This window comes from Cavia porcellus, unplaced genomic scaffold (assembly GCF_034190915.1).
Source record: "Cavia porcellus strain 051 isolate PalLab524CR breed Dunkin Hartley unplaced genomic scaffold, mCavPor4.1 scaffold_19, whole genome shotgun sequence".
Taxonomy (NCBI): domain Eukaryota; kingdom Metazoa; phylum Chordata; class Mammalia; order Rodentia; family Caviidae; genus Cavia; species Cavia porcellus.
Window position 1 is genome coordinate 52,714,878 of NW_026947502.1, and position 27,980 is coordinate 52,742,857.

A 27,980-nucleotide genomic window follows, 5' to 3' on the forward strand; every position below is an offset into this window, starting at 1 on the left:
CCATAAGGAAGAAATCCAGCAAGTCAGGCCAGAAGAGACTGGCACTGTAGTACCAAGCTCCACTTTGTTGAGCCTCCTGCCCTGGGAGAGGCCAAGACCAGGTGGTGCATGCATGATTGGCACCAGCCCTCCTCTTGAATGGTGCAGGAGCCATGACCTTGCTGCCCCTAAGGACAAAACTCCCGTGCAACAGTCCTTCTCTCCGAGGCACATAGTCCTTCTGCTGCCTCTCATACTGCAGCTTTATCTCTCCTTCCCAAGCCCCCAGCCTTGGACAGACTTGGAACCAGGGCAGTGAGGAGATTCCTGTCCTTGAGAGACTCACAGGCTAACAGGAGAGACACAAACAAGGAGATCCTGAGGGTCAGCATGAGAAGGATCAGCATGAGAGGCACAATGGATGGGAGGTCAAGGGAACAAGCAATGAGTTGTCCACTGTCCCCTGGATTGGAAGAAGAAGTGAGGAAGGATTTGTACGTGGTGGTAAGTGGTGAGCAGGGGTCAGCCAGGCTCCATCATGGTCAAGTCACATGGCAGAGGTCACATCCCATGCAAATGTCCGGAATACGTGGGGCGAATAGAGTGGTTCAGAATGATTGCAGTGCAAAGACCAGGGCGATACCAACCAACCGATGGTGGACCCCAGAGGTAATGTGCATTTTCACAGCAGTGTGCCTTCCCATCTTTCTTGCCTGAGGAACTTTTAATTGCTCCAAACCATCTCCAAATGCCCTCCACTGACTGGGTGAAGCTGCCCTGATATCCTGTGAACAACATGCTGCCACCTGGCGATTCTCTTTCTGCAATGAGTGTCTGTCACATGGGCCTAGGGAGAGTCTAGGGCCCTCATCTTTTGATCAGGAAAGGCCCATGTGACGCCAGGCCCTGTTTCCTCTTATTTTACAGGGCTGAAGCCAGACTCTAGAGAGGTTGCACCTGCCCAAGGCAAAGATCATAGGAAGCTGAAAATGAGGGCCTCCAACTAACTCCCTTTACCAGATTTCTGGAAAGAATTTTATTAGAAGACAATGAAAGTGGCAGCCTGAGAACTTTATTTTATTTTATTTTTTTGTTGCTACCAGGGATCGAACTCACGACTGCCTGCTTGCAAGGCAGGTGCTTATGTTGCTGAGCTAAATCCCCAGCCCCAGCTTGAGAACTTTAGCTAAAGGAGTAACAGAAGAATGAGGGCCAGACAGCTGGCCACCGTCCCTGTTTGCCAGGATTCCCTCTTTTTTAGCTGGTGAGTCTTAATGGGTGGTGCTTTTGCACACACGTGTATACACACATGCACATGCATGTATACACTCACCCAGCACCATTGGTTGGAGGTTAAAACTGACATGCATTGAGCAGAGGTCAGAGGCCAGGGATGCTGCCAAACATTCTCTAAGATGGTGTCTCTGATCGCCCACAACTGATTACATTCCAACCTACAGTCATGTGAGTCAATGTGAGGCTGAGAATCACCAGCCAAGCAAGACCAAGTTAGGTACGACTTGGGTGCCTTCCTGAACAGATTTACCCTCATGGATTCCCATGGATGCTGGTTCTTGCTGCTCTGTGAAATGAGGTCTCTGAAGAATGACAAGCTGAAAGGCTGGAGTACTCAGCTGTCCACTGGAGAAAGAGACAAACATCTCTAGGCAGTTTCTGACCACCTATGTGCTTTATATCAGTGGGAGGAAATGTGGGTTTGAACCTTGGGAAACAAGTCTGTTCAAGCTGGGATTCCGGCTCCCATCTCTTTGTTCATGCTGACTAAGCATCATCCCTGCACCCACCCCAAAGTGCTGGCCAAGGTAGTGGTCACATTTGAGTCCCCTATCATACTGTCTTACTGTCATTATACCTCCAAGTATATTGTTCAAAGTATGGTCTCAAGACAATCACCTTCAGAACTAGCTGAAGAGCTTGCTTAAAAATGTCTTTTTGTGAATCCCAAGCCAACCTTACTGAATCAGGCTTGAGTGAGTGCACAGGATCAGAATGTGTGAAGAGCCGTCCCAGATAGCTTCAAGGCTGGGGGATCTCCTCGTGTTCAGCTATAAACTCCTTAGTAGTTGAACCCCCTCCATGTCTTTGCTTCTTTCCACCAATGTTTCCTTCGAGAAACCCAACCTAGACATGCATCACAGTAAAACTGTGTACTTCACATGCAAAGACAACTTTTAAAAAGACCCCAAATCTGCCTGCCCCCTAACAGAGTGACACTGTGAAGGCTAGTCACCCCAAAACACCAGGACTACCCCAGACACCCCTTCATGTGCTGAGCTCCCACGCACAACAAGCACACTGCAGGTACTAATGAAATGTGCATGGAATTGAATTTTTTGGCTTCCTCCCTCTTTCTGGTTGTCACCTCCCTGTGTTGCCCAGCAGAGACTGGTGGCACTGTTTGTGCTGACCATTCTCTCTCTCTCTCTCTCTCTCTCTCTCTCTCTCTCTCTCTCTCTCTCTCTCTCTCCAGCAGGCCATGCTCTGGACACCCCACACTTCCCACAGGAGCTGACTTCAGCACTCTCAAAAAACATCAGTAAGGATTCTTTGAACTTTCTTTGGGGATTTTGTATAAAGTTGTCTAGGATTTTGGCAAAGAAAATATGCCTTCTGAATATACCCTAGAGCTACTTACTGGTGTAGCATCTGTGAGTAAAGGGATTCAAGTGGGCCCCAGAAGCATTTTTCTGGTGGTCTCCTTGGGGTCAGGCCTAGCATTAGAGCCTTGCCACCCTTCTCCAACAGAAGATTCAGAGCCCTCACTCCACACAGCAGCACAGGAGAGCCTGACAGCAGCTCAGGGTGAAGGACAGTCTCCCATGGAGTCACCACAGACCAGCGAAGGCCTAGCAGCTTCATTCTCCATAGGAACCAACATCCCTAGTAACAACCCATAGCTGCTTTCTCCATGCTGCCTGGGAGAAGCATGCCCAGGAAGAGATTCACCACACTGACTTAGAGACCCTAGAATGATATATCAACAGCACCTATAGTGCCTAGTTTTTCCCAGTCCAGACACGCTTTACCATCCAGGGGCTGTTACTACCACGAGCAACACTGCCTAGTAACACAGTTCAAAGTTCATCTTTACCAGGCTTCGAGGTAACCTGCATCCAAGAAAGTTACCTTAAGATCAAATTGGTCCTTAGGAAAGGAGAAAAGGTTTGAGTTCACTAGGTAGGGAGTGGGGAAGGGGGACAAAGCAACACCCTTTAATTATTTCATCTTTCCTCCACTTAGATATCACATTCTTCAGTGGGATGTTCAAGAATGTGGAAAGTGTGGCTGAAATATTTGGTAAGTTAAAATTGCTTTCATCTACCAAGTGTCAGGCGTGGAGTATGCTCAAGAAATCTGAGGGGGTGACCAGGACCCTGCCCCTGCCTCTGAGCATCCAGAGCCTTCCCAGCCAGCTCCCGACATGTCACTAGGGCCTGGCAAGAGTAGTGATGGCTTTGTTTCCTGTGAGTTAGTCACTTACCACAAGCTTTCATGTTCTTTACTTCATTGTCCTGTCTACAGACCTTCCAGGAGGGGCATGGTGCAGTCATTTCAAGATCAGAAAGCTGAGCCCACAAGAATTAAATGACTTTCCAAGGGCCACAGAGCTAGAAAGGAGCTACTCTTTCTGAGTCCAGAACTGAGCCCCGTACCAAAGTACATTTACCCCCTTCACGGCCAACTAGTAAATATACATAGAGCTATAGAAATTTAAAATCTGTCAGATATTCTATTTATTGCTTTCATATCTATTATGCATCTATTTGGACACCATGATGGTCCCTACCATCAACTTTTAATCACACCCCAAAATAAGAAGACATCAGGACTCGCCTCAGGAGAGCTGGGAACTGCTGTTGGTTTGGGCCATTCTGGGTGTGATGCTCCATGTCGAAAGTGTGCATGACTGAGTGCAGCTGCCCTGTGTGTTACTGAATGAAAACGCATGTGTACACGTTCACATAAACACACACAGAGGCTTGGTTCACCAATGTAGAATCACATTTTCATTTTTCTGTCAAGACTTTGTGAAAAGGAAGTTTGAATGAGACAGGAAGAGAATAAAATGGTCAGCTGGAGCTGGTCCCCACAGTCTGCTCCTTGACTGCCCCAGGATCCCACTTTCAAGGCTGCTCATTATCAATAGTGAGGGGTAGTATCTGATCACAAAGGTAGATAATGGGGAGAATGAGCATAAGGGTTAGAATCAGAAGTCAAGATCGTTTCCTTACCAATTTTGCCTCTGGTCAATTTTAAGGAAAATTACCATTCCTGTTTGGTCACTTGTGCATATCTCCAACCTTCAGTGTTGTCTTTGGCTGTGAAATGGAGGGTCACATTAGAATCCACCTGGCAGAGTTAACATGAAATTTATGGCACAATAGACAATGGAAATGCTCCCTAACATGTTATATACTCTGTGAATCTTAACTATTGTGCTATTGAAACTGCCTAGTATAGTTACTGATACACAATAAGGAGTCAAAATACCCTTTTCCTTTCTAAACTGACGGATGATTTTAGGGTGCCCAGCACTATGTCATTTGAGATCTATTTGCAAATTAGTGGTGCCTCACACCATAAAGATGCTTCAGGACTTTACACAAGGAGTCTGAAGATACCAGGACCAGTACAATAGTTCAACACAAATGTCAGAGACCCAGAAGGCTCACTCTAACTTGCTCCACTGCCACATGGAACATATTTGATTACTAAAGCTTTTAACTTCATGATTATTTTGGTGTTTTTGAGACAAAGTCTTACTATGTCTAACTTTGTGCTTTGAGCCTCATGGTTACAATGTGGTTGCACCAGTTCCAGTCACAATACTTATATTTGAGAAATGATCTTTTGTATATGCCTTTATTCTTTATTGAACAAATATTTTGCAGAGTTCTTTGCAGAGAAAAATCTGTGTCTCTGTCTGCATGTCTACCTACCTATTTATTTTTAGCTAGATCTAGGTGACCCACTCTGCCCTAAACCAACCACTGGCATGGAAGCATGGGATAACTATAATCAACTGAGAATGGGAGAAACTTAGGGACATTTGCCTTCCCTGAGCACTTACCAGTTTTTGTTTGAAGAAATAAAAAATAAATAGCTGTTAGGTGGGAAAGTATTAAAGGTCATGCTTACAAGCCTGCTGCCCTTCTATTTTCCAGAACAGCACCAAGTATTCAGTAGGTGCTTGCTATACTGAGATGCTCCATCCTTTCCAAATTTACGAAGTGCCGGGGTGGGGCCCATCCCAGACTGCAGCTCCCCATGCTCACCTAGCATTGCCTTTCCCCCCTTCAGACTGCCTGGGCCCCCATTTCAGCTGGCTGCAGGCTGTCTTCACCAATTTCCCTCTGCTGCTCCAATTCGTGAACGGCATGCAGTGTGTGGCTGGTCTTTGCCCGCGGGACTTCGAGGACTATGGCTGTGCCTGCAGGTTTGAGATGGAAGGACAGCCCGTGGATGAATCTGACAGGTGAGCAGGATCCACGGGTGAGCTCCTGGGGCCCTGGCTGGTACCTTGGACAGAGCTCAACTGTAGCGAGTCCCTAAACAAGGGACTCAGAAGGGGTCTTTATTCCATCACCCCACAGCAGGTCACTGGTTTCCCCTCTTCCCATTGCCATTAAATCCATGATCTGCTTCCACCCCAGCAGTTACCAAGAGCCTGTGAAAGGACCAGTATGCAATGCTGCATTGCAGTGTTTCTTGGAGATTGGGTCCATCTGGCAAGCCAGTAAAATATGGGACGGATTCCTGACATCCGTTCCCAGATCATTTGACTTAGAACACTGTTAGGTGAAAACCTGGAATTCTGAGTTTTAAACAAGCTACCCTGAACAAAACAAAACAAAAAACTCCTGCAATTTTCTACATAACAAAACTTAAGAATTATTTTTGTTTGAAGCTGCTTTGGCCACCAGACTTAAGATAACCTTGAAGGTTTCTATTCAATTTTTCAACAAATATAAACCCAAAACAAAAAAAATATAAGAGCATTATGCTTCAGAGAAACAGAATTCTACTTCTTCTTTAAAGAGAGAAAGTCTACTAGGAAAAAAATAAAAAATAATGGGACAATAAAGACATGCTCTGTACCTACACTCAAATCAGTTCAAATTCAAATACAACACTAAGATTGGCAATGAAATCTGAAACGTGAAGGCATTTGATGTTAGCAAGTCAAACCCATTGGGTATGGGTGGCAGGAGGATCAACTGGGCTGCTCCCCAATATGGGAATATGGTGCTGTTATAAACTTAATGCCTATTAAATAGGGCCAGATAATTCCGTGTTCTGCTCAATGTTGACTTTGTGATCGTAGGCAAGTTACTGTAATGTGTTTGTATAACATGTTTGTATCCCACTACCTTTATCTATAAAGTATAGCTAATAATAACACCTACTCCAGAGTGTTATTGCTGAGGCTTAAATTATTAAATTTAAATTAAAGTGATTGTGACTCTGCCTGCCTCATGGGCACCAGTGATTGGCAGCGATGGCTGCAGTAACAGCCATCGTAGGAGCAATCATAGCAGTGACAGTGGTTGCAGCAGCAGCAGTGTAGCTGCCATCAAACTAGAATGAGCAGAGGCAGGAATGCTAGCAAGGGCGCCTGCAGCAGCAGTGTTCTAGCAGCACCTGTGGAGGAGTAGTAGTGAAAACAGCTCTGTAGTCATAGTAGCAGCAGCAGCAATAATGGCAACTGCATGGAATTAGAACCTGTAGTCAGATTTTTATTACAGTGACAAAATACCCGAGGAAATCAGCTTAAAGGAGGCTCATGGTTTCAGTGCATGGTTTTCAGGCTCAGGAAGAAATACGATGGTGGAAAGGCATGGTGAGGGAAAACACCTCGATTCATGGCACCCAGGAAGCAGAGAGCTAGGGAAGAGCTAGAGAAGCAGGAGCTGGGGACCAGATACAGGTCTCAAGGCCATGCCCCAAGACCTGCTTCCTGCAACCAGGTCCTACCTCCTAATAGCCTACTCAACAGTGACCCCTTTAAGGTATGAATCCTTTGATGATGTTCACACCATCATGAGCCAATGACCTCTCTGGCCCCACTTCTGAACATCGCTGCATTGGCATGGAGCTCTCACTAGTGAGTCTGGGGAAACACTTCACATTTAAGTAGTAATGCCCAGTCTTCATGCCTCAGACAGCTGATGCTACCCCGGACCCAAGTTCAGCACTTTCACCTATGTGGGCCCCTAGAAGGTAGGGAAGGCAACCCCTTGGTAAAGCACTGGACAGCTCACAGCTTCCCTGGTACTGCTTCTTGAGGACACCCTCTCCAGATGCTCTGACTCCTATGTACCAGGGTAGCCTCTGTACTCCACAGACATCTGGGCTTCTTTTTCTTGCACCCATCTCAGAGGCAGAAATGTGTGCACAGTTCCCATCTTCCTCTACTCAGTGTCCTCAGAGAAGGCCTCATCATATCCTTTCCTTGTGCTCCCAGCACTGACCACAGCATGTGGTGCAAAGGAACAGCTCCATAAGTCACCTGACCGCCTCGGCTGACACTCTCCAGTCATGTTTCACAGCTGAAAACTGGTTAAACTGATTAATTACAACATCACGTATTCTTGACTGACAAAGAACAATGGTTTTATAATTAACAAATCTGTCCCAGCTCTGGGTTTGCAAGAGAGACTGCAAGCTGCCTCTAGACCAACAGAGCAGCTTCACGCTTTAGGAACCACAAGCAACCCGACTTTTGTGGTTGTTGATATTTAGTGGGAACAGGTTGGGTCTGTGTGAGGTGAGGCCAGGGCCATGTTAAGAAACACTTTTCCCTTTCAGGCCCTCCCTCACTATGTCCTTTATTTTTTACAACAACCTTCTAAACCTAGAAGTGCAAACAAATGAAACAGGAATTCATTCCCGGCTTCAACCTAAAAGACAGGATCAACTGGCCAGTGTCCCCAAACTGGCAGAATAGTGGCCTGAAGCAAATTTCAATTCCTCTATACATTTAAGATTGACATGGACAGGGATTTCCAAACTCCCAGAGGACAGGTTCTCCCACATTGAATGTGTGTACTAGATTCCAAAAATAACTGCAACTATTTATTAAGTGCCTACTGGGTGGCAGGATCTAGACAGACATTTTCTTGAATCCAAAGAACTTTTGCAGGTTAAGTAGTATGAACAATTCAGTGTCTTATCCAAAGTCACCATCTGTTTGTGTATATTTTTTTCTCTTTTCTGTTTTTCATCAATGTCCTATCTGCATTGCAAAAGTCACCTGACCTCCTAGTTTCACTGTTATCTTGCTCTGTGACCTTAGTCAAGTGACAGAGCACATGTGTCCCTGTGTAAATGCTCACAGTAATCACTGCCCCTACTGTATAGGTTCCATGTGATGACTAAGCAAGTTAACATGCATCAATATGTAGAATAAAATCTGGTTCATGTGGGCACCCAACAGATATTATTCCTTTGCTGCAACCAAAGGAATAATAAGCAGTGTCATCCTTCCTGTTGAAAAGAGGTGTGTGATGTTAAGGGTTCCTTCCCAGCCCAGTTTCGGGCCCCGGGGTGGGGTTCCCACCGTCCTCTAGTAGACCCTACCTCTACTTCACATTAACTTCTCCAGTCCCAGAATTCGGATCCTGCCTTGGTCCCAGACCTGAGACTCCATTCACAGCAGGCTTTTACATGAGTGTTAGACATAAGGTGCCTAGAACAGCCCCTAGAGTGTGCAGGAGTGTTACCTCCAAGAAGTGACTTGAAAGATACACTTTAAAAAAATTTTTTAAAATGTAGTAAAAAAAAACACACTCCCCTTACCCTCTCATGAATGCTTCACCTTGCTTGAACACACTTATTCCACTATTCTTACCACTTTCTACAGGAGCTCTGGATGTCCTCTTTCAAGTCTTTAGTTGTCCTATTATGGCTGCCTCCATGTGGTGACCTGATTAAACATTTACTTTGCATGGTCATTTTGACTCTGGGGAAGAACAAGAAGTCACACAGCACCAGATCTGGAAAATTAGGTGGATAAAGGTACACCATACTGTTTAACAGTCTACTTTTCAGTCAGCTTGCACTGATAGCAGAACCCACGATGATTTCTTCTTGTGAAGACATTCACAAGAGAGGACTTCCAGAACTGCTTCAGAAAGCAGAAGGAGCAGTGGGATGAGTGTCTTGGAAGCAAGAGGGGATATCTGGAGGGGAGTTAAGAGCAGTGTCTTTTATTTGAATACATCTTTAAATTTTAACATTAACCATATATTTTGACCATCCCTTGGAGGACTGGTGATTACCTCCAACTCAATTACAAATAAAGTTACTTTGAAAAGAAGTAAGCAACTTGCTCTAGTCAAATTCCAGGAAATCAATTGGTAGAGCCCTGATTCAGATCTTCCAGTTCCTGCTTCAAAGCCAAAGCAGCACTCCCATCCCAGAAGTAGCAGAGCTGCTACCTTGTGGGGGGCAGTGTCCCTCCCCACAGTGCAAGCTCTTAGGTTGGGGAAGGGCAGTGGAGAGCCACAGCTCTTCCCTTGATGGCCTAGAAAGCAGGGGCTCCCAGCCTGGGGCATCAGCTATATGCTCACTGCCTAAAGAATCCTCCTCTTCTCCCCCCACCCTCTTCTTTCTCGTCCTCCTCCTCCTCTTCGTCCTCCTCCTCGTCCTCCTCCTCCTCCTTTTCCTCCTCCTCCTCCTCCTCCTCCTCCTCCTCTTCCTCCTTCTCCTCCTCTTGCTGGTTTCCAGCAGACAATGTTAGAAGCTCGTGAGTCCAACTGGAATCCAAGGGCCTCCCACATTCCCCTCAGCCAACAGAACTGTCCATTTACAACCAGTTTTCAGAGAATGAAGACTTTCATGGCTCTCTGCTTTATCTAATTCACACTTCATTCTTTGCTTTAGCAGCTGAACACCCTATTCTGGAGAACAGTGCCCTAGGTCTATGCTCTGAGCCTGATGTATACTACAGTCTCTGTCAAATCAGTCCTGACTTTACCCCTAACTTGCTATGTGACCTCATAGAAGTACTTCCTCTCTTTGGCCCCAAAGAAATCGCATGTTCCTACCTAAGTGTCCCTGAAGGGGTTCTCTGTGATAACACTCTCTGAGATAATCCAAGCTGTTTTGTGCAAGGCTGTCCTGTCCATGATGGGAAGGGATAGCGTCCAGACCGAGTCTTCATATGTAATCAACTTCCTCACCTTCAGCATACAATGCTTATTCTTTCTTCTGTCTCCATTTGCCCGCCATACATGGCAAATCTCAAACACCTGGTGTGGATGCAAGGGGAAACAGATGAACTTTCAACACAGAAGCCACCTGTCCCAGCAAAGGTCATTCTCACTATCTACCTCTTCTTTCCACTTATTGTATAGTTGCTGAGATCCATAATTTTGACTATGACATCCCAGGAGTCAAATCTTTCTGTAAAGTGTTAGGTTGTGAATTAGATCCCTAGTATCAAAGGACAAAAAAAAGCCAGGCATGATCGCATATGCCCATAATTCCAGCACTCAGGAGGCTGAGGCAGAGAGATAATTATTGTTGCAAGTTTAAGACCTGCCTGGGCTATAAAGTGAGCTCAAGGCCATCCTGAACTGCGTAGTGAAACTCTATCTCAAAAAGACAAATAAAAAAAAAATTAAAAAAAAAAAACCAAAACCCCCCAAACCAAAACCAACTAAACAAACAAAAATTTGTTTGGTTATATCCCAAAATAGACTTGGATCAGTTCTAGCAAGCAATACAACTGTGTCTGTCACCGTTAGCAAACAGGAATGGGACAGAAAAGCTGCATGAGCCAGGCAGAAGGACAGAGATGGAGAGCGGCAGCTGCTGGTTATGACATTCTGCAGCTCCTCAAGTGGATATGGCCAGCAACCGCAGGTGGTTTACTAAAGCTAAAGGTTTACTGTCCAAATGAGGAACCAGCCCGAGCCTCATCCTTACCTTCTCTTGAGTCACCTTTGCATCGTATCCTGAGGCTGACACCTAGGGCCATCTTGCTGATGACAGACACCCTTATGCTGCATGCTTTGCAGGAGCAATGCAGACCCATCACCTGAGCTTGTGAGGTAGCAGTGACCAGTGACCATGTGCTCATGTATGTGGGTGTGTGTACAAGCACGTGTATATGTATGTGTTCACATACAGAGTGTTTGAAACAGACCACTGCAGAAGACCACCCAGAGACCGGGTGTCCTTAGATGCCCGCTTCTCCCCTCTCAGCCCTGCTCTCACCACACCCCTTTCTCCTGTCCACCACAGCTGCTGCTTCCAGCATCGCCGGTGCTATGAGGAGGCTGCCGAGAGGGACTGTCTCCAAGACCCCGCCAAGCTCAGCGCAGACGTTGACTGTGTCAGCAAGAAGATAACATGTAGTGAGCATCTATGGGCATCCCCAGGGCTGGGCTGAAAAAGGACATTTGAAGGTCCCAGGCCTGGGCCAGCTGAGGGCTTCCAGGCCCACCTGCACCATCACCATCATCATCTCCTCTGGCAGCTCTTAGACACGTGAGGCGGGATGGTTGGCTCCTCCACCTTGCACGCAGTTGATCTGTTTTTAATGGAAGCAACACTTGATCAGCAGAAAATTTCACTTAAAATTTTTCCTTTTTATTAGTGCATGTTTGCAATCCTTAACAAGTACATTCATCACAGGGAATTGGTGCACATACATACTGCATCTTGATCCTTTTTGTTCTCCTCCCCGTCTTCTTCCTCCTGTCTCCTTGTATCCCCAGGTCCTCTGCTCATCTCCACATAGACTACCTTCCTGGTTCCTATCATTTTCCTTTTACTCTTTAAATTACTTAGACTTTGGGTTTCTTATATAAGTGAAACCATACAATAATATTTAACCTAATGTATCCAGTTCAATTCACTTAGCATTATGGTCTCAAGGTGCATTTTCCTAAGGATGACTCAAATTTACCTATTTTATGACTAAGCACCATTCCTTAAATACCACATTTTCTGTAGCTACTTGTTTGTTTGCAGACATATGAACCTCTCCAGGATTTACTTACAAGGAGCTGTGCTGCTGTAAACATGAGTATACATGCTTCCCTGTATATGAGGTCTTCCATCCTTTGGAAGGTTCACAAAACATGCGTACCTGGGTCAAATGGAACCTCTATTTCCAGTTTTTTGGAGAATCTCCCTACTGATTTCCACAGTGGTTATACTAGCTGCCATTTCCATCCGCGATGAGAAGCATTCATTTTTCCCTACAGGCTTTCCAGCACTTACTGATTTTTGAGTTTGTGATGGATAGCCATTCTTTTTGGAGTAAGGTGAAATTTCAGTGTTGATTTGTTTTGTGTTTTTCTAGTGACTAAAAATGCTGACCTATTTTACTTTGAAAAGTATCTGACTTATAATTTTATGGGCCATATGTACTTTGAAAAGTATCTGACTTATAATTTTACACTTGTAGCACCCTGGAGGCCTGTGAAGGGGTCGATACTTGCTACTTAGGCACCGTGTAACAGTGGAGCAATTGCTTAATTTCTCTGATGGGAAGGAGACAGTCTGCCTCAGGGAGACATTATGGGAGTTAAATTAAACAGTGATTTAAAGTGGTTAATACAGTTTTTAGCACATATTAGCAACTTGGCATTGTACACAGAGGTAGCAGTTCTGAGTGAAAGAGACTTATGGTGACTGCTCTTTGTAAGGATCAGACATGTGCAGGTTAAAATTTCAGGTCTCCACCCTGTTGGCTGTGTGACTACAGGAATTTGGTTTCATGTCTCAGGACAATCTTCCTGGAAGATGTACAGTAGCAAAGGCACAGTGAGGAGAAGGAATGACCCATGTTGGGGATAAGAGACTGGGTCAGCCCATAACACCTACCTAATGCATTCCACGGTCTTCACACATGACAGCTCTGGTCTTCCTGACAACCCTACTAGAGGGAACCATCACCTACAGTTTTCAGGCAAAGAGAAGGAAACTAAGAGATATAAAGCAACTTTCCCAAAGTCATACAGCTGCTAAGTCAAAGAACCAAGGTTAGAATCTAGATTTAACTGATTCCCCATCACAATGATGGGCTGGAGCACAGAACATCAGGAGAAGGTGGGGCAGAGGCCAGATGTGAGTCTTTAAGAAAGGCACCCAGCCAGTGCAGAAAACAGAAGTCATTCATTCCCCACCAAATATGTGTTGAGTACCTACACCAGTGCAGGAACATTGTCCCTGTGTGAGGGATCTTCTGACCTTTTGGACTGTCCTCACAATGGCCAGACATTCATCAAAGACAAATGACAGCATATTAGATGGTGACAAGAGCTTATGGAGGAAATGAGGTCAGGGAAAGGTACAGCTGGACTACAATGGGGGCTCCTTTTAAATGGGAAGGTCAAGAAAAGCCTCCCAGGCCCATGAGTGCTGAGGCAAGTTTGGGAAGAGGCAGGAGGCACCCACGGCTGGGTGGGAGGACAGTGCAGGCTGGAGCACATGCATGGGCCCTGAGGCTCTGGGTGCCTGGGGTGCTGAGAGGCATCCACAACAGTGGGGTGGTGGAAAAGAATGAGATGGAAGGGCGGGAGCTGTGAGAGGAAAATAATACCCTGGCATCTCCTAGGCCACTCTGGGAAGTCATTGGGAGGCTTCTGAGTGGGTAAATACACACTTGGATCTGAGTTTTTGTTTGTTTGTTTTGGTGCTATACTGGGAATTGAATCCCAGGCATTGGGAAGACCAGGCAAGCCCTCTGCCAGGAGCCACCGCCCAGCTCTTGACCTGAGTTTGAAAGCATGAAAACAGACTGGACACAGGGAAGGAAGCAGGAGACTAATTAGGAGGCTACTGACACAACTGGGCAGGAGTTGATGGTGGAGCACAGAGGTGGAGACATGAAGATTCTCAATCTGTTGGGAGTGGAGCCCAGAGAGTGCCAGGTGGCCTGGGTGTGAATGTGGCCCCCAAGATAGCCAGCCCAACTGAGGAGGTGGTGGTGGCATCAGCATGATGAGGAAGATTATCCTTTGGGATCACTGGGAATCTTCCCACCTTGCCCCGCCTTTGCTCTTGCAGCGTCCACAAACCCATGTGAGCACCTGCTGTGTACTTGTGACCAGGCTGCCATAGAGTGCTTGGCTCGGTCCAGCATTAACTTCTCCCTGAATCTGCTGGATCCCTCCCTCTGCCTGGATCAGACTCCAGGTAGGAAGAATGGCTCTGCACCCAAAGTGGGGACTGATGACCTGGGCAGGAGCTGATGTGGGACCAACCATTTCTGGGTATCTGCAGATGGCAATTTCAACACCTCCACACACTTCTAAATTCTGTGCCCTGAATGAACTTTCCAATGTGTTTTCCTTTCAGAGACAACCAGCCAGAAAGAGCTGGTGACACTGCTGCCTGGAGGTAAGTCTCCTCCAGGGCCCCCACGGGCCAGTAATGATGAGAGCAGGTAGAACCATGTCTTCTGCCAAGCCTAACTAGCTGAGGTCAGAACAATCCTTGGCATGAGCCAGCCCATCCCTGTCTCTCTTGCCAGGAGACCTGATATTATTTCCGTTAAACCCATGTCAAACCTCTAATCTCCAATGGCTCTAGTGTAGATTTGGTCCCTTGCTTTTGGACACTGGAAGTCTCCATAAACGGACATGGTCATGCTCTGGATCAAGGTGTAAATTTGATCCAAAGAGGATGTGCACCCCAAGTACTTTCCCCCTCCTTATTCTATGGTTAGAGCCCTAATATGCAATGCGACTAGGACAGGACCTTCTCTTGCTGGGTGAGTTCCTGGCTGAAGCAGCCTATGAGGAGCAGAATTATGTGTCATCCTCTCTTCCTCTATGTGCTTCCAAACCCACAGCAGAGGAGGCAGCCTGGCTCTCAAGGGGCTGGTAGAGGGGAAGATAGTTTCTATGTGTGTCTTTTCGGAGCAGGGCAGGTTCTTAGTAACTGTCCACAGATCTAAGCAAAGGATGATTCTTACTTTAAAATGTAGCTCTTAGGAAACACATGCAATGCACTTGGCATTACTGCCATTCCTTGGCAGAACTGCTCTCCTCTTCCTAGGCAGGGCCCTCTCTCTCAGAATTAGTTGGGCTGTTTTTGTTAAAGAGCAAGCTGGTGTGGGTGTGTCCATGTGTGCACATGCATGTACATGTCAGTGTGTAGATACATGTGTGTGGGAGTGTGCACACAGGTGTGGAGTGTGCATGGACCTGGTGGGTGTGTGCATTGTGAGAGGCTGTGAATGTGTCTGTGGGGGTGTGTGTGCATTTATGTTGTGTCTCTGTGTGCCTTCTGGATCTAGTGCTCTGTTTCTCTGCCATCCGCCCTCCCTCACGAACAGGGCTGTTTGGGGACTGTAATACCCTGTGGGTTGCAGCTTTTACACTGTCTTAAGCCCTGTCTGGCAGAACCTTCCTTCTTCCCCAAAACCTGCCAGTGGCTATGGTTCCTCCAGAGCTTTGGCCTCAATGTCTGCCCGTGGTCCAGGAGGTATAAGACAGCCAAGGAGTGCTCAGACAGAGAGACAGCTTTTCCCTGGTGGAGCCTTTCTCAGCCCTCCCCTCCCTTGGTCCAGCAGTCCCCATGCTGTGCTTTTTAGAGACTCTGGGCTTGGCTTTAACACTTGCTGCACTGTTCATTTCTATTTGAGAGTCTCTTTACCCAGGGGTTCCTGCAGAACCCACGGACACCATCCTAACAGTGCACTCAGGAGAAGGTAAGCTGACATGGGCTGGCTGTCACCCAACATCTCTCTCTCGTTTATGCTCTCGCCTGACTTTCTGGCACCAGGTCCCCTAAACTGTCCCTCATCTGCTTTGTTATGGAACAGACTCAAGTGTATTCCAGAACCCCTCCCGAGGCTCTTCATGACTTCCGTGTCTCTTCCTTACTTCCTCAGCTTTCTCTTATGTCTGGTTTCCACCCTGTGGAATTACAGGCAGCATGCAAAGTGCCAACTCAGCTAGATTTGAACTGAAATGAACAATAAATGCTTTTTATAGTGTAAGTACATTCCAGGTTGTTACAGGGACACATAGCATGCAATGCTGAAATGGTCATCTGAAGTCCCAGTTGAGATGGCCATCCTACATTTTTATTTGCTAAGCCTGGCCAGTTACCCCTTAGAGTGATCATCTGCCCTATATTTCCTGGAATCTGATGCTTCTGTTCTCTGTCACCATTGTGACTTCCTCAGGAGGACAGAAGCAGAGCTCATGCCTGGTGCATGCCTGTCTGTCCCTCAAGTGGCCAAGAGGATCTGATTTCCATCAGGTGCCACATAGTCCAGGCCTTGGGGTTCAGGATCAGAGAAGAAAATGTCACCTGCACCCACTGTACTTCCAACCCAAGCCGTGGCCATACCCAGCATGGTTGACAGCAGCAGTTTCCATTCTCTTTGGGACAAATCCTCAGCTCCAAACACAGAATCATGGCCCTACCAAACAATCACAAAATATTCCCTAATTGTACATTATGCAATGTTTGAGTGGTTCAGCTTTAAATATGATCACTTGTGGCATAGAGGAATGTGGCATTTATCTCTGGGAAAGATGCAAAGGCACTTGAGCTTCTCAAGGATTCTGAGATCCAACTGCAGGGAGACAGAGGGTACACGCACGCTCTTCCCACAGTACACACGTGTGCACACTCATGCCCTGGCCAGCTCTCACCAATGTCCTCAAACAGGTCCTTCTTATCACAGGTTCAACATGAGTCACGTTGGTGCATATGGGAGAGTCTGTGAGGGAAAGAAATGAGCGTGTCATTGTCCTCACCATCATGCAATGACACAATTTTGGATAGAACATTTTTCAGCCATGTGACTTTGGAAGAATGTTTTAACCTCACAAAGCTCCTGATCCATCATTTGTAGACAGTCAAGTCAGCAAATTTCTTCAAAGGGCCAGAAACTGAGCATCTTGGGCATTGTGGGCTGTGGAATCTGTTACTGCTTAGCTCTGTTATCTGAGCATGAACGCAGCCTTAGGTGATTTGCACAGGAATGGCTGGAGCTGTGCTGCAGGGAAACTATGTACAGAAACTATGGGCCATAACTTACCAGCCCTTGGAAGGTAAGGCTGTGGCCATCTCTCAGCACGGCATGAGGGTAAAATGAGAGTGCAGGAGAGATTCTGGACCAAGGTCTTCCAGGAATTCGTGTCACTGTACAAAACAGCACAGCATGAAGTGAATGCTGGCTCATTTGCTGATGACACATAATATCCTTTAATGCTCATGCGACCCAGTGAAATAATTGCTGCAATCTCCACTTCGGGAAAGTACATTGAGATGCAGAAGGAAACTGTCCGAAACACACAGCCGAGTGACAGGGCTGGAACTGACATGCCGGCGCCTCTCTCCTTCCTTGCAGACCACTCTCCTTCCACAGCTGCCTTCCCAGAGGGCCTTTCGAACTTCACTCCCAAAGATGCTGCTTGCTTTTCTTTCTGCTACACTCCAGGCTGGCCCTGGGTTGGGTGCTGTGCACCACGCTGGGTCCTGTTTGCATACCAGTAAGCAGTCAGATGCCCTGATCATGCTTCCGTGGAATTTTCCTTCTGCTTCTTACCCCACAGACCCATCTCTTCTGCATATGACTTCTGCCTGGCTTAGGCACCCAGGTGGGTTCGTAACAGAAGATGGGTGGTTTCTTTTCACAGCGGGCAGTGAGATCAGAGCTGAGAGACCGACCACCCTTATGAGGACAAGTAAGCAGAAGGGACCCAGGGGAGGGTGGTATGGGAGCTGATGGTGTCCAGTTCTGATGACCTCCTCTCAGTGGGGGCTGGAAGACATATGACTATACCCATTTTACAGAATATGTAGGACACCAAGGCTCAGTGGGCTTCAAAGTTGAAAGTCATTCAGCAAGTAGCTTAGTAGCCTGGTCCCTGACCTCAGACTTCAGGCTGTGAGACTGTTTTCCCATGACCCAAGAGTGACACAGTCTCCCTGAACAGTATCTATGTCAAATTTCATCAGCAGAATTACCTTGACCATTTACTTTGCTTGAAGTGATTTTAACCATGGATCCTTTATAACAAATATAATAATTCTCATTAACTGATAATAACTCTTTGCTAATCCCTCAGAATAAGTAAATGAATTCTTTGGTATTGATGGCTTCTGACATCAACACTCCTCAGAACCTTCTCTGAGTATGTCCTCACTGGTCCTGGGGCCCATTATTACACCACATAACAGACAAGGGACAGGGTCACTTGCCCAGGTAGCTTAGTTTAGCAATCCTTGATTCTGAGTGCATAGGTTTCGCTTTTTTCTGGCAGTACTAGGAATTGATCCTAGTGCCTTTTCATCGAGTTACCTCCTCAGACTCTTCAATTTATTAAAAATTACTAAGTTCCCCAGGTTGGGTTTGAACTTTTGATTCTCCTGCCTCGGTCTCCAGAGTACTGGATTAGACTAGTTAGATTCTGTTTTTGAAAGGATAACCTGCACCCATTTAGGGTAGTCCAGAGCTCTCTGGAGGGTATTTGTGGCAGCGTAGTTATGTCCATGTTAGTGAATCTGATCTTCATAAAACACCATCACTGTCTTAATTCCCGGGTGCGTTCAACTGCAGGCAGCTTCTCCCTTTCCTTGGAACTTCTGGGTCACCACCTCCTTCTCTGGGTGTGTCTCCTGCTGCTCCCTAGCTCTGTGGCCGTGAACAAGTGACCTTACTCTCTTGTGTGTCACTCTTCTCCCCTCTGAAGGAGGAAGGAGGATGAGCGCAGTACTGCCGACTGTTAACAGCGCTCTTTACAGGCACCGAGGCTCCAGATTTTCATGTAGCAAAGCAGATCAGTCACACTAATTCTGCGCCTCTGGAATGCACGCTCCTCTGTTCCCAACTGTCCCTTTCTTTTTACCTTTTCCTCTTCAAATTCTGGAGAAGCTGCCTGCATTTTCACCAAACTCACTGCATCCCCTGGCAGTGAACCCATGTTAGGGCTTCCTTTACTCTGCAAGACCCCTGCCATCATCGGCTGTCACAGGAAATGTCACAGTGGGAGGTGGAAGCTCATAGCCCCCTGCACTTGCGTTCTGAATATCATCAATAGGCTGCAGGCTGGAGGTAGCTCCTACCCTGCCTCTCTTCCTTCTTCTCTTTCAGAACCTAGGCAGGATCTGGAAGGCCTGGAAGCTGCGAGGACCACACCCGCTCCAGGTAATCATCCTTGGTTTTCCCTGGCTTTCTGCCTGTCACTTGACCACACAGCTATAAAATCAATACACTGCAAGGAACCCTGGGGCTAAACCGCAAACGGAAGAAATCACTGAAGCCAATTTACCTTCACGTTCCCATCCACAAAAATGCACACAAAAGAACTCAAAAAGATTCATTAGCAGAAATAAATGGAAAACTGTCTTATAAAGAGTCGTATTTATAAAAATGCAGAAAACTACATTTGGTTGCCCATTTAACTCATTTGTAATTCCCCAATATCAAGATAGACACGTTTAATATTTGAAGATATTTTTTCCAGCCTCCTCCTCCCAAAGCATATCTATGATATGCATAAATAGGATAAACTTGAGTTCACTTTCCGGTTGTGATTTTCAGCCTCAGTTGTATTGTTGATACAATATAATGCTCTTCTCCTGACATATTTTTGTACAACATGAGTTGTAGTGGTTGCATAGTGATTCTTTATGTGGGAACATAAATTATTTAACCAAGTATTTATTACTATTTATTTTAATACAGCACCAAAGATTGAACCTGGGGTCTTCACACTGAGCTGCACTCCCCGTTTTTTTTATTTTGAGATAGGGTTTCAGGGAGTCACTAAGATCCCCAGGGCTTACTTGGACTTACTTGTGACCCTCCTACTGCAGTCTCCCAGGCGCTTTTGTTATTATGTATAACAGATATGCACTTTATTTAAGCCCACCCCCATATGATTAGTTCATTCAGTTAGATACCTAGAAATGGGATCACTGGACAAAGGCTAAAACTGAACAGTGTTACAGGTCACAGGAAGCACCTGCATTTAATTCAGAATAGACTTCAAAGTTTTTGTAGCCCATAATCAGGAAACAGAGGGGTGGAGGAAGAGTTTTGCTTGCCTAGAAGATCGTGTCCTGTGGGGGCTTACTCTTGCTACAATTTGCTTGGCCTATTCCTTTGCTATGCGCACAGTGCTCGAACAGCAACCCCAAACCCACTTATTTATTGCAAAGTGTTAACACTGCGATTAAATCTGAATACTGAGGTTTTCGTGTAGGAAAAAGAAACTTACACATTTGTTTCTTGTGCCAACAGACAGGGCTTTGTGTACCCACTGTGGCACGTGAGCCATTGGTTCATCCTGACGGGCATCGTCACTTGGCAGGCGCACAACTGTGAGCATGGCACAGGTGGTCTGGCATAGCTCCTGAGGGTCTATATGTAAAATGTCCCCAGAGGGCTCATGTGCTCGGAGGTGGGGCACTTGGAAAGGGACTGTGTCACTTACCGATTCATGGCTGAATGTGCTTAGGAGGTGGCTGAGGTGGCGGGTCACTAGGGGTATGACCTGGAAGGGTGAATTCTTGTCCCTAGCTCTCCCCTTTTCTCTCTTTCATTCTGTATGGGCTGTAAGTTTGTGGATCAATACCACCTACGACCAGGATGGTCTCTCTCCTCAGCTTACTGGCCTTCATGCCAGTCATCTCAGGAAACACCCCAAGAGACACCCAGAAGGGTGCCTTACTAATCTTCTAGGAATTTCCTCATACAGTGAGGTTGACCATCACAATAAATGGTCACAGAGAAGTTGGAAATGCTGTCAGAGAACTCATAGTCCCCCGGAACCTGCCTTGACGTCTGCTACTGCTTTTGTGTGCTAATAGTTGAATACAAAAACATCTGAACTCGGCCTTGACCATGTGTCTGTCGGCAAATCTCTTCTGAGCCCCCTTTTGGATCTGACACAGCAAGGTGTGCATTTTCAGGGTCTGCAGAGACTGATACCACAGCTAAGGCTGTAACCCTTATTCCTGCTGGCAGTAATGCTTCAGGACTGGCGGTGTCATCCACAGAAAGCAGTCCTGTGGAGACAACTGGCAGAGGTAAGCAGAAGTCAGACAACAGAGAAAGTTCTGTCCTGCCTGCCCCTGGAATCCCATGCTTTGGTCTTTGACAATGCACTTTCAGCCACCTTATCCGACTGTGACCCTCTCTTACAAGTGTGTGGAGAGGCATCTTCTCCCTCACTGAATAAGCACAGTCAGGCTCAAGGGGATATGGCCTGTCTGCTGACACGATGCTGCTATGAGGCTAAGCTGGGCACAGGAGCTCTAATCTTTTGACCTCCCTACCTGCTCTTACTGCTCTACTCTATTGACCCTGAAAGAAGAAGTCTAGCACCATTCATACCATTTTTTGTGGGAAAGAAAGAAATTCTTGGATTTTAACAGTCCGCCCCATGTCTTCTCCTCCCTCTGGTGCTGACCAAAGGCCCTGCTCCTCCTGTGAGGCTCACAGGCAGCTGGACACAGAGGAGTACTTTGCTGATGGCTAGGCAGGCCTGCCCTGGCAGCCAGCACAGAGCACTGGAGACAGCTGCACTCGACAGCTGTAGCAAAGCAGGAAGAGTAGACGGAAAATCACCAGACAGACCCATGCACAGAGAAGCCACAGACAGAGAAAAAGCCAAGGGTTCTGAAAGGCAGCCCACCTAGTGTGCTAATCTGATGTGGCCTGAGGACCCTCAGGAGGTGAGGCTGGGCCCGGTATTACAGCGTGGCCTGGGGAGCATCTCGCTCCTCATGAGACCCCATCTTTTAGGGAGACTTCATTAGGAGTCTGGTGGAGAACTGGACATTGGGCAGGAAAAGGCTCTCTAAGACACTTCTTAGGGTCCAGTTCTCTCAGCAGAACAGTGATCCAAGATGAGGGACACTGGGTGCCCTGGCACCACCCAGAGTTGTCCTTGTGCAACCTGGAATGCTGCCCTGCCCTTCCTTCCTCCCCTGACAGTCCCTGATCCTAATCAGTCTGTGACAGATCCACCTTTCTGCATGTGGGAAGAGAGGATGACACACACGTGATGGTGCAGCTGGGAGAGATGCTCTTCTGTCTGACATCTCGGTGTCCAGAGGAGTTTGAATCTTACGGATGTTACTGCGGGCAAGAAGGGGGAGGAGAGCCAAAGGACGTCCTGGACAGGTATGGCTGGGTGGAGGGAGGCATGCGAGTGGTGCAGATCTGCCTGCACCTGCAGAGCCCTCATGTTCAATGGACTTGGCTTTAGGTTCGGATACATGCTCTGTGCATCCCTCCGCTCTCAGAGTGGCTTCATGGTGGTATGGGCCGGCTTTCCTGATGAACAACTGAGGCTCACTCTTGATGTATCCAAGGTCATTCTCCCAGGACAGGGTCAAGCCGTAGCAATTCTGATCTCTTGATTTAGGAGGCTAGAGACCATGACCAAAACCACAATTGCTACTCCCCTGTGAGAGCTGAGGGACAAAGGGACTTCACCCCACCCCAGATCAACCTGTTTTACAGTCACCAACATGTAGAATTTGAATCTCCATTTAGTTTGCCCTGCAGTAGGCCACAGGGAAATCAGTTTCTCAACAACTTTTATGTAAAACAGCTACATTTTGTGTCTACCACTCTTGAAAGAAATTTTACTACCCGTGTATATTTATTAGCTTATTTATTCATTCGCAAATGCATCCAGTCTAGATTTGCTGTGGTTTTGCTCTGTGCCAGACACTACACTAGGTACTGGAGGTACAAAACAATGCAGAAAAATATAAACAATAAATGAATGCTTGGGCCCATGTAAAGTTTTAAATGGAGAAAGAGATGGACAATTTGATAAAAAATATTGCCCAGCATAATAAATATAATAGAAGAAACAGATATAGAGTCTCCACTCAAGTTTGAGGAATATTTAGGAAGTACAATAGGTAACTTTATAGGCTGGAAAGATCTACATTCAAAGGGCAGGGTGTTCGCCCCTCGGGAGCAGTGTGGGGGTCAGAGCTGAGAAAGGCTGAGTGTAAGGATGTAAAGGCAGGAGTGCAGGAGTACAGGAGTGTGGAGCGTGTGGGCTGCCGTAGGCCAAGCTGCACCTGAGGCAGGCTTGCTGGGTTATGCACCCACCACCCAACTCCACCTTGGTGCTTTCCCCCAAGTTCACGGTCGGACTGACCTTTATCAACCTGTGTGGGCTTCCAGGGCAGGAAACTTGTACTAGGAGACCCTATAGAAGCATAAACTCTAGGCCTGGTGGCATATACCAGCACTCTGGGAGGCTGAGGCAGAAAGATGACAAGTTCAAAGCCCAGTCTGGGCACGCTATCAATTTAATTACACTGTCTCAAAGAAAAAAGTAAAAATAAAAAACAAAGTGGGGGGAGGCAGTTAGGGATAAAGCTCAGGTGTGAAGGGTTTGGGTTTAGTCCCTACTACTAAAAAAACGTAAAGGAAGTTTTGTTATAGCAAATTTTATGTTGACAGTGTCAAGATTCCTCAGGCCATAAGAACCCGGCCAGCAGTAGCCTCTGAGAGGAAGCAGGGATGATGGTGAAGGTAAACACTGACCATATTTCACAAAAATAGGAAATGTGACCAGCCAGGAAATGAAGGTACAGTATGGCTTCCTGCCCACCACTGGAGGAAACCAGAAAGCCAAAACCATAGGAGGACAGGGTTAGCCACACTGGTGTCATGTCTTGCAGGGTGTGTTCCCAACTGCAGGTACAGAGTACGTCAGACACCACGTCAGGGACTGCTGAGAGAATATCCATTATCTGTGACTTGCTGACTTTGGGGTGTAACTGTTAGGTGAAGTGTCTTCCCATCTCCATCTGGCAAAAGCTCAACAGGATCCCATGATTCTGTTACGGCAGCAGCCTGTTATGAGCCAGGCACTGACCTTTGCCATGGGCTATGGGAACATGCGAAGTGTGTGGTTCCTCCAACTATACACAACAAGGTCAGTATAGCTGATGCCTGGCTGGAGACAAACAAGAGCTGCTAAAAGCTGCAAGAAAGGCCAGACGGGGTAGTGGCTCAAGCACTCTGGGAGGCTGAGGCAGTAGGATTGCAAGTTCCAGCCAGCCTAGGCAACTTAGTGAAACCCTGTCTCAAAATTAAAAAAACAAAAAAGTTAAAAGGGCTAATAGCATAGCTCAGGGGAAAGGCTCTGGGTTTAATCTCCAGTACTGGAAAGGATCAAAAAAAAAAAAAAAAAAAAGCTAAAAGTTGTAAGTCTCCAGGGGTGTTGAGAGACATTCAAGGACCAGGAAGAGTTGGAAAGAGAAGACTGGGGAGCAGTCATCCCTGGAGGTCTCTTGCCGTCCTGAGGATGTCCTTCTGGCTGTGGGGCTCTGAAGATGGTGGCTGCATTGGGACACGCAGGAGCATTGACAAACAAGACACGATTCCTTCCTACATTCACTGAGGCCCTGTGCTACACTAAGCATTTTTTACAGTTCTTTATTTACAGAGACTAACGGCTGTCTAAGACTGAGGGCTCAGGGCGGGTGCCCTACAGATGTAAGATCAACTATTCTACTTTGAGAAAGGCTGGACAGAGTCAGGGCACTGCTAGCTCCCAGGAAGCCTTCCTATGAGATGGAAAAAAAAAAAAAAAGACTCCATTCTGAAAGTATCCCTTTCTTAAAGACTCCATTTTTCACCGATAAATATGCAAATCAGCCACACTGTCATCAACAGCATCATAATGAGAATACAAGAAAAAACTGTAACTAATGAGCTGCATATAGTGTGATGGATGCTATCTTAGAGATGGCATCTTTGTGTAGTACACAACCCAACCCACCATACACAATCAGGCTGGGCTGTGTATAGGTCAGTCCTGTGGGTCCTGGACGGGAGGCACTGGTTTCTTCCACTACTCCAGGAGTGTGGGTAAAGAAGGCCAGGTCAGTGGGGAGCTCTGGGTAGTAAAGGGTTCTCTTGGTCATAGGTGCTGTCTGTCCCATCATTGCTGCCTGGAGCAGGTGAGAAGGCTGGGCTGCCTGCCAGAGAGACGTCCTCGGTCCACAGTGCTGTGTGTGGACCGAACACCCAAGTGTAAGTATGGTTGGCTGGGCAGTCAGTTGTGTCCTCCTACAAGTGGGCATCTGGCCAGAGCTCAGCTTCTGAATGCCTCCCCAGCACTCTGTGACATGACCCTCACTTTTCCCAACACTGAGACACACACCCTGACACCAGTTCCACAACCTGGCTCCAGTGGCAAAGCCTGAGCCAGTTGCTTTAAGTCACCAAGCTGGTTAAAGCCCCTGGAGCAATCTGCAACCCCATGGGAGGCAGCACTGGTGCTCCTCCCATTTCACAGAGGCTGCAGGTGACAGGCAGAAGGAAGAGCTGGGATCTGGATCGTGAAACCTGCTCAGATCTCCAGCGACTCTTCATCTTCCCCTTGTCTGTTCCTGAGAAGTAGACCCCTTTCCCAAGTGAGGACTTCTAGGGAACCCCATTAAAAGGGGGGCAGGTCTGGTTAAGGGGAGAGGTGGCCCTCAGCTACGTGCTTCCCTAGGGTGGAAACCAGGGTCTCCTACAGCACTCAAGGCCTCCATTGGGGACAGTCTGAAAATTATCTCGCCGTAGTGAACACATAAGAGCTCACTTTAGAGTTGGCCACACTCAGCTGCACTTGCTTTTTGAACTCGACAGCAGGTGCACTTCCTTCACACTCTGCAACTTAAAAGAAGAAGCTTCCCTTGGAATCTCACAGGAGCTCTAGAAAGGCTTGTTCTCCTCTTCATGTTTGTCTCCTCCTCCGGCCTCTGCTCTCTCTCTCTAGCTCTGTGCTGTCATTTACGGCCAACACACCCTGGGAGGTGTGTTCTTACATGTCATTCACTCATCCATCCAGCATTCCACTTCCCAACAGACCCTCATTGGTGATTAGGAAAATAGCGAACCTGCACAAACCTGGTTCGAAGCGCTCACAGCCTGAGGGAGGGACCGGAAGTAGCAATGTGCTCCCGGAAGTATGCACTGCCCAATCAGCAGGGTGGTGAGATTTGACAGGAGTTGAAAAGTAAAGGAGAAGTCTAAGCCAAGAGGAAGGAGAGATGCCATGTCTTGGGAATGCTAGGCATCCCATTTAGGAATAGCACTGGGTCTGTATTGCAGGGGCTGAAAGGAGGGATAGAGGCCTGGTTGTGGTGTAGGGTGAGGCTGGGGGAAACAGACATCAGATCATAAGCTCTGAAGACCCATGAGCAAAAGAAACAGTTTTTCCTATGGGGGAGAGGAGATTCAGGTTACACCTCAAAGTTGGAGGCTCCTTAGCTGCTCCTCCAGGAGCTCAGGGTCTGGGAAGCCTGCAAAGCAGTTAAGCTTCTACAGAGCATCTAAGTCCAGGGCCTGTGTGAGCTGTGAGCCCTGGACCTTGGGTCTAGATGATGGGAACTGAAGCTCCTTCCTCAGTGCCCAGCGTGTGCTGTCACCATCTTAGGTACAGGGAGGACGGTCACTTGGGAGCCCAGGCCTTAGTATGTCTCACTCTGTCTGACCCCAGCAGTACCCTCCTTTCCTCCTCCTGTTTCCTGCTGCTGAAATGTAACCAACATATCTGGGGTCTATGTGGAGGCCAGTGGAGGGGGCATAGAAAGTCTATGTGATAGAAACAGAAAACATGACGGCCATTCACAGTGAAAGTAACAAACTTTTAACTTCAAGTGAAAACTGCAGACACAGGGGACTCTGTTTGTAGAAAGTGCCTCTGTGTCCAGCATCTCCACCATGCTACTCCTCCATATGCAATCTGTGTATTAAAGAAAAGAAAGACAGTGGGCTTGAGTTAGCAAACACAAATACATAAAGCCTTGCTAAGTCCGAATTTCAGACAAGTAGTAACTTTTTAGTAAAAGTCTGTTTTCAGTGGACATACTTTCAGACATATTACCTGAAATTCACATTTAATTGACCATTCTGTGTTGCATCTGGTAATATTACCGTAGGGTAGACAAGAAATTTAATTGGACTGAGAAATGCCGGTCTAAAGATGCACTACTTCAGGCCAACAATATTGCTCAGCACAATCATGGGAAATACTAGCTGAGAATAAGTGCATGGATAGATGCAATCCGCCTTCAAAGTTCTCTGTCCAACAAGACAGAAAGGCAAAAACAGAGATAATTACTGCATGGTAGGATTAATTCTTAACCTGCTGTGAGGGAAAGAGCTGTGGAGGATGGGGATGGGGACCCACAGGAAAGACATTTCCTTTAGCCTTTAGCCTGGGGCTCAGAGAAGCTTTCTGGGGAAGAAGATGCCAAGCTGAATCTATGCAGGGGACGGTGAGGCCACCAGGAGAAAACAGACTATTCCTGGCAGAGGTTTCCTTTCCTGGAGGGAATGGTTGCATTGCTACCAGCAGCTTGTACACCAGAGGTGAGGTGGAGGAAAGGCAGAGAGGGCTATGGGCAGGGCTGAGGGTGGGCAGGTGACCACGAAGTCCTTGTGTGTCTCACATGATGCCTCATGTCGACCGTTCTACTCTTGTCCTATAAGGTGTGGGGCAGAGCCTGTGCGAGAAGCTGCTCTGTGCCTGTGACCAGACAGCGGCCGAGTGCATGGCCTCTGCCTCCTTTAACCAAAGTCTGAAGTCACTAGATGAACACCAGTGCCAGGGCAAGCAGAAGTCATGTGAGGACAGCGTGCTGGGAGGGCGCTCAGTCTCTTCTGTTGGCTCCAGCTCCGAGGAGACCAGTGAGGAGGCCACAGAAGGCGTCAGAAGGCGCAGATCTCTGAGACAGCAACTTGGTCCCTCGGTGGCCAGGCTGCCTCATGGAAGTTAGATGAACTTCCCACAGAGCATGGCAAACACACCCTACAGTTCTGCTCTGCAGTCCTCTCTGTCCACTCAGAGACAGAGCAGGAGATTGCCGGCCACACAATTCTCGTTGTGCACTGGCACCATGAGAAGGCAGATGGCAGGTGCTTCTGCATGTCCTGTGTGTACTATGGCTGTCCAATAAAAAACCTAACCCATCACCTGTGTTCGTTTTTTACAAAATCTTTACTTGTAAGTACTGGTGTG

General features: G+C 47.1%; 2 protein-coding genes across 2 annotated transcripts in view; one reads left to right on the forward strand and one right to left on the reverse strand.

The window, feature by feature from the left end:
- Window positions 1–396: 396 nt before the first annotated feature.
- Oc90 (otoconin 90) lies at window positions 397–27,924 on the forward strand. The gene is made up of 13 exons (XM_023564036.2): window positions 397–490; window positions 3,241–3,297; window positions 5,302–5,476; window positions 11,251–11,363; window positions 14,026–14,154; window positions 14,317–14,358; window positions 15,623–15,673; window positions 17,619–17,666; window positions 19,076–19,129; window positions 20,899–21,015; window positions 21,943–22,114; window positions 24,894–25,000; window positions 27,452–27,924. Exons 1-13 carry the CDS (start codon window positions 397–399, stop codon window positions 27,736–27,738), a joined length of 1,446 nt encoding a protein of 481 aa, XP_023419804.1. The 3' UTR covers window positions 27,739–27,924.
- Window positions 22,594–27,980, reverse strand: part of Efr3a (EFR3 homolog A) — a 114,789-nt gene continuing 109,402 nt past the window's right edge. Inside the window, exon 24 of the transcript XR_010041199.1 lies at window positions 22,594–26,702. The gene's annotated coding sequence lies outside the window, so the exon portion shown is untranslated. The remainder of the gene's footprint in view (window positions 26,703–27,980) is intronic.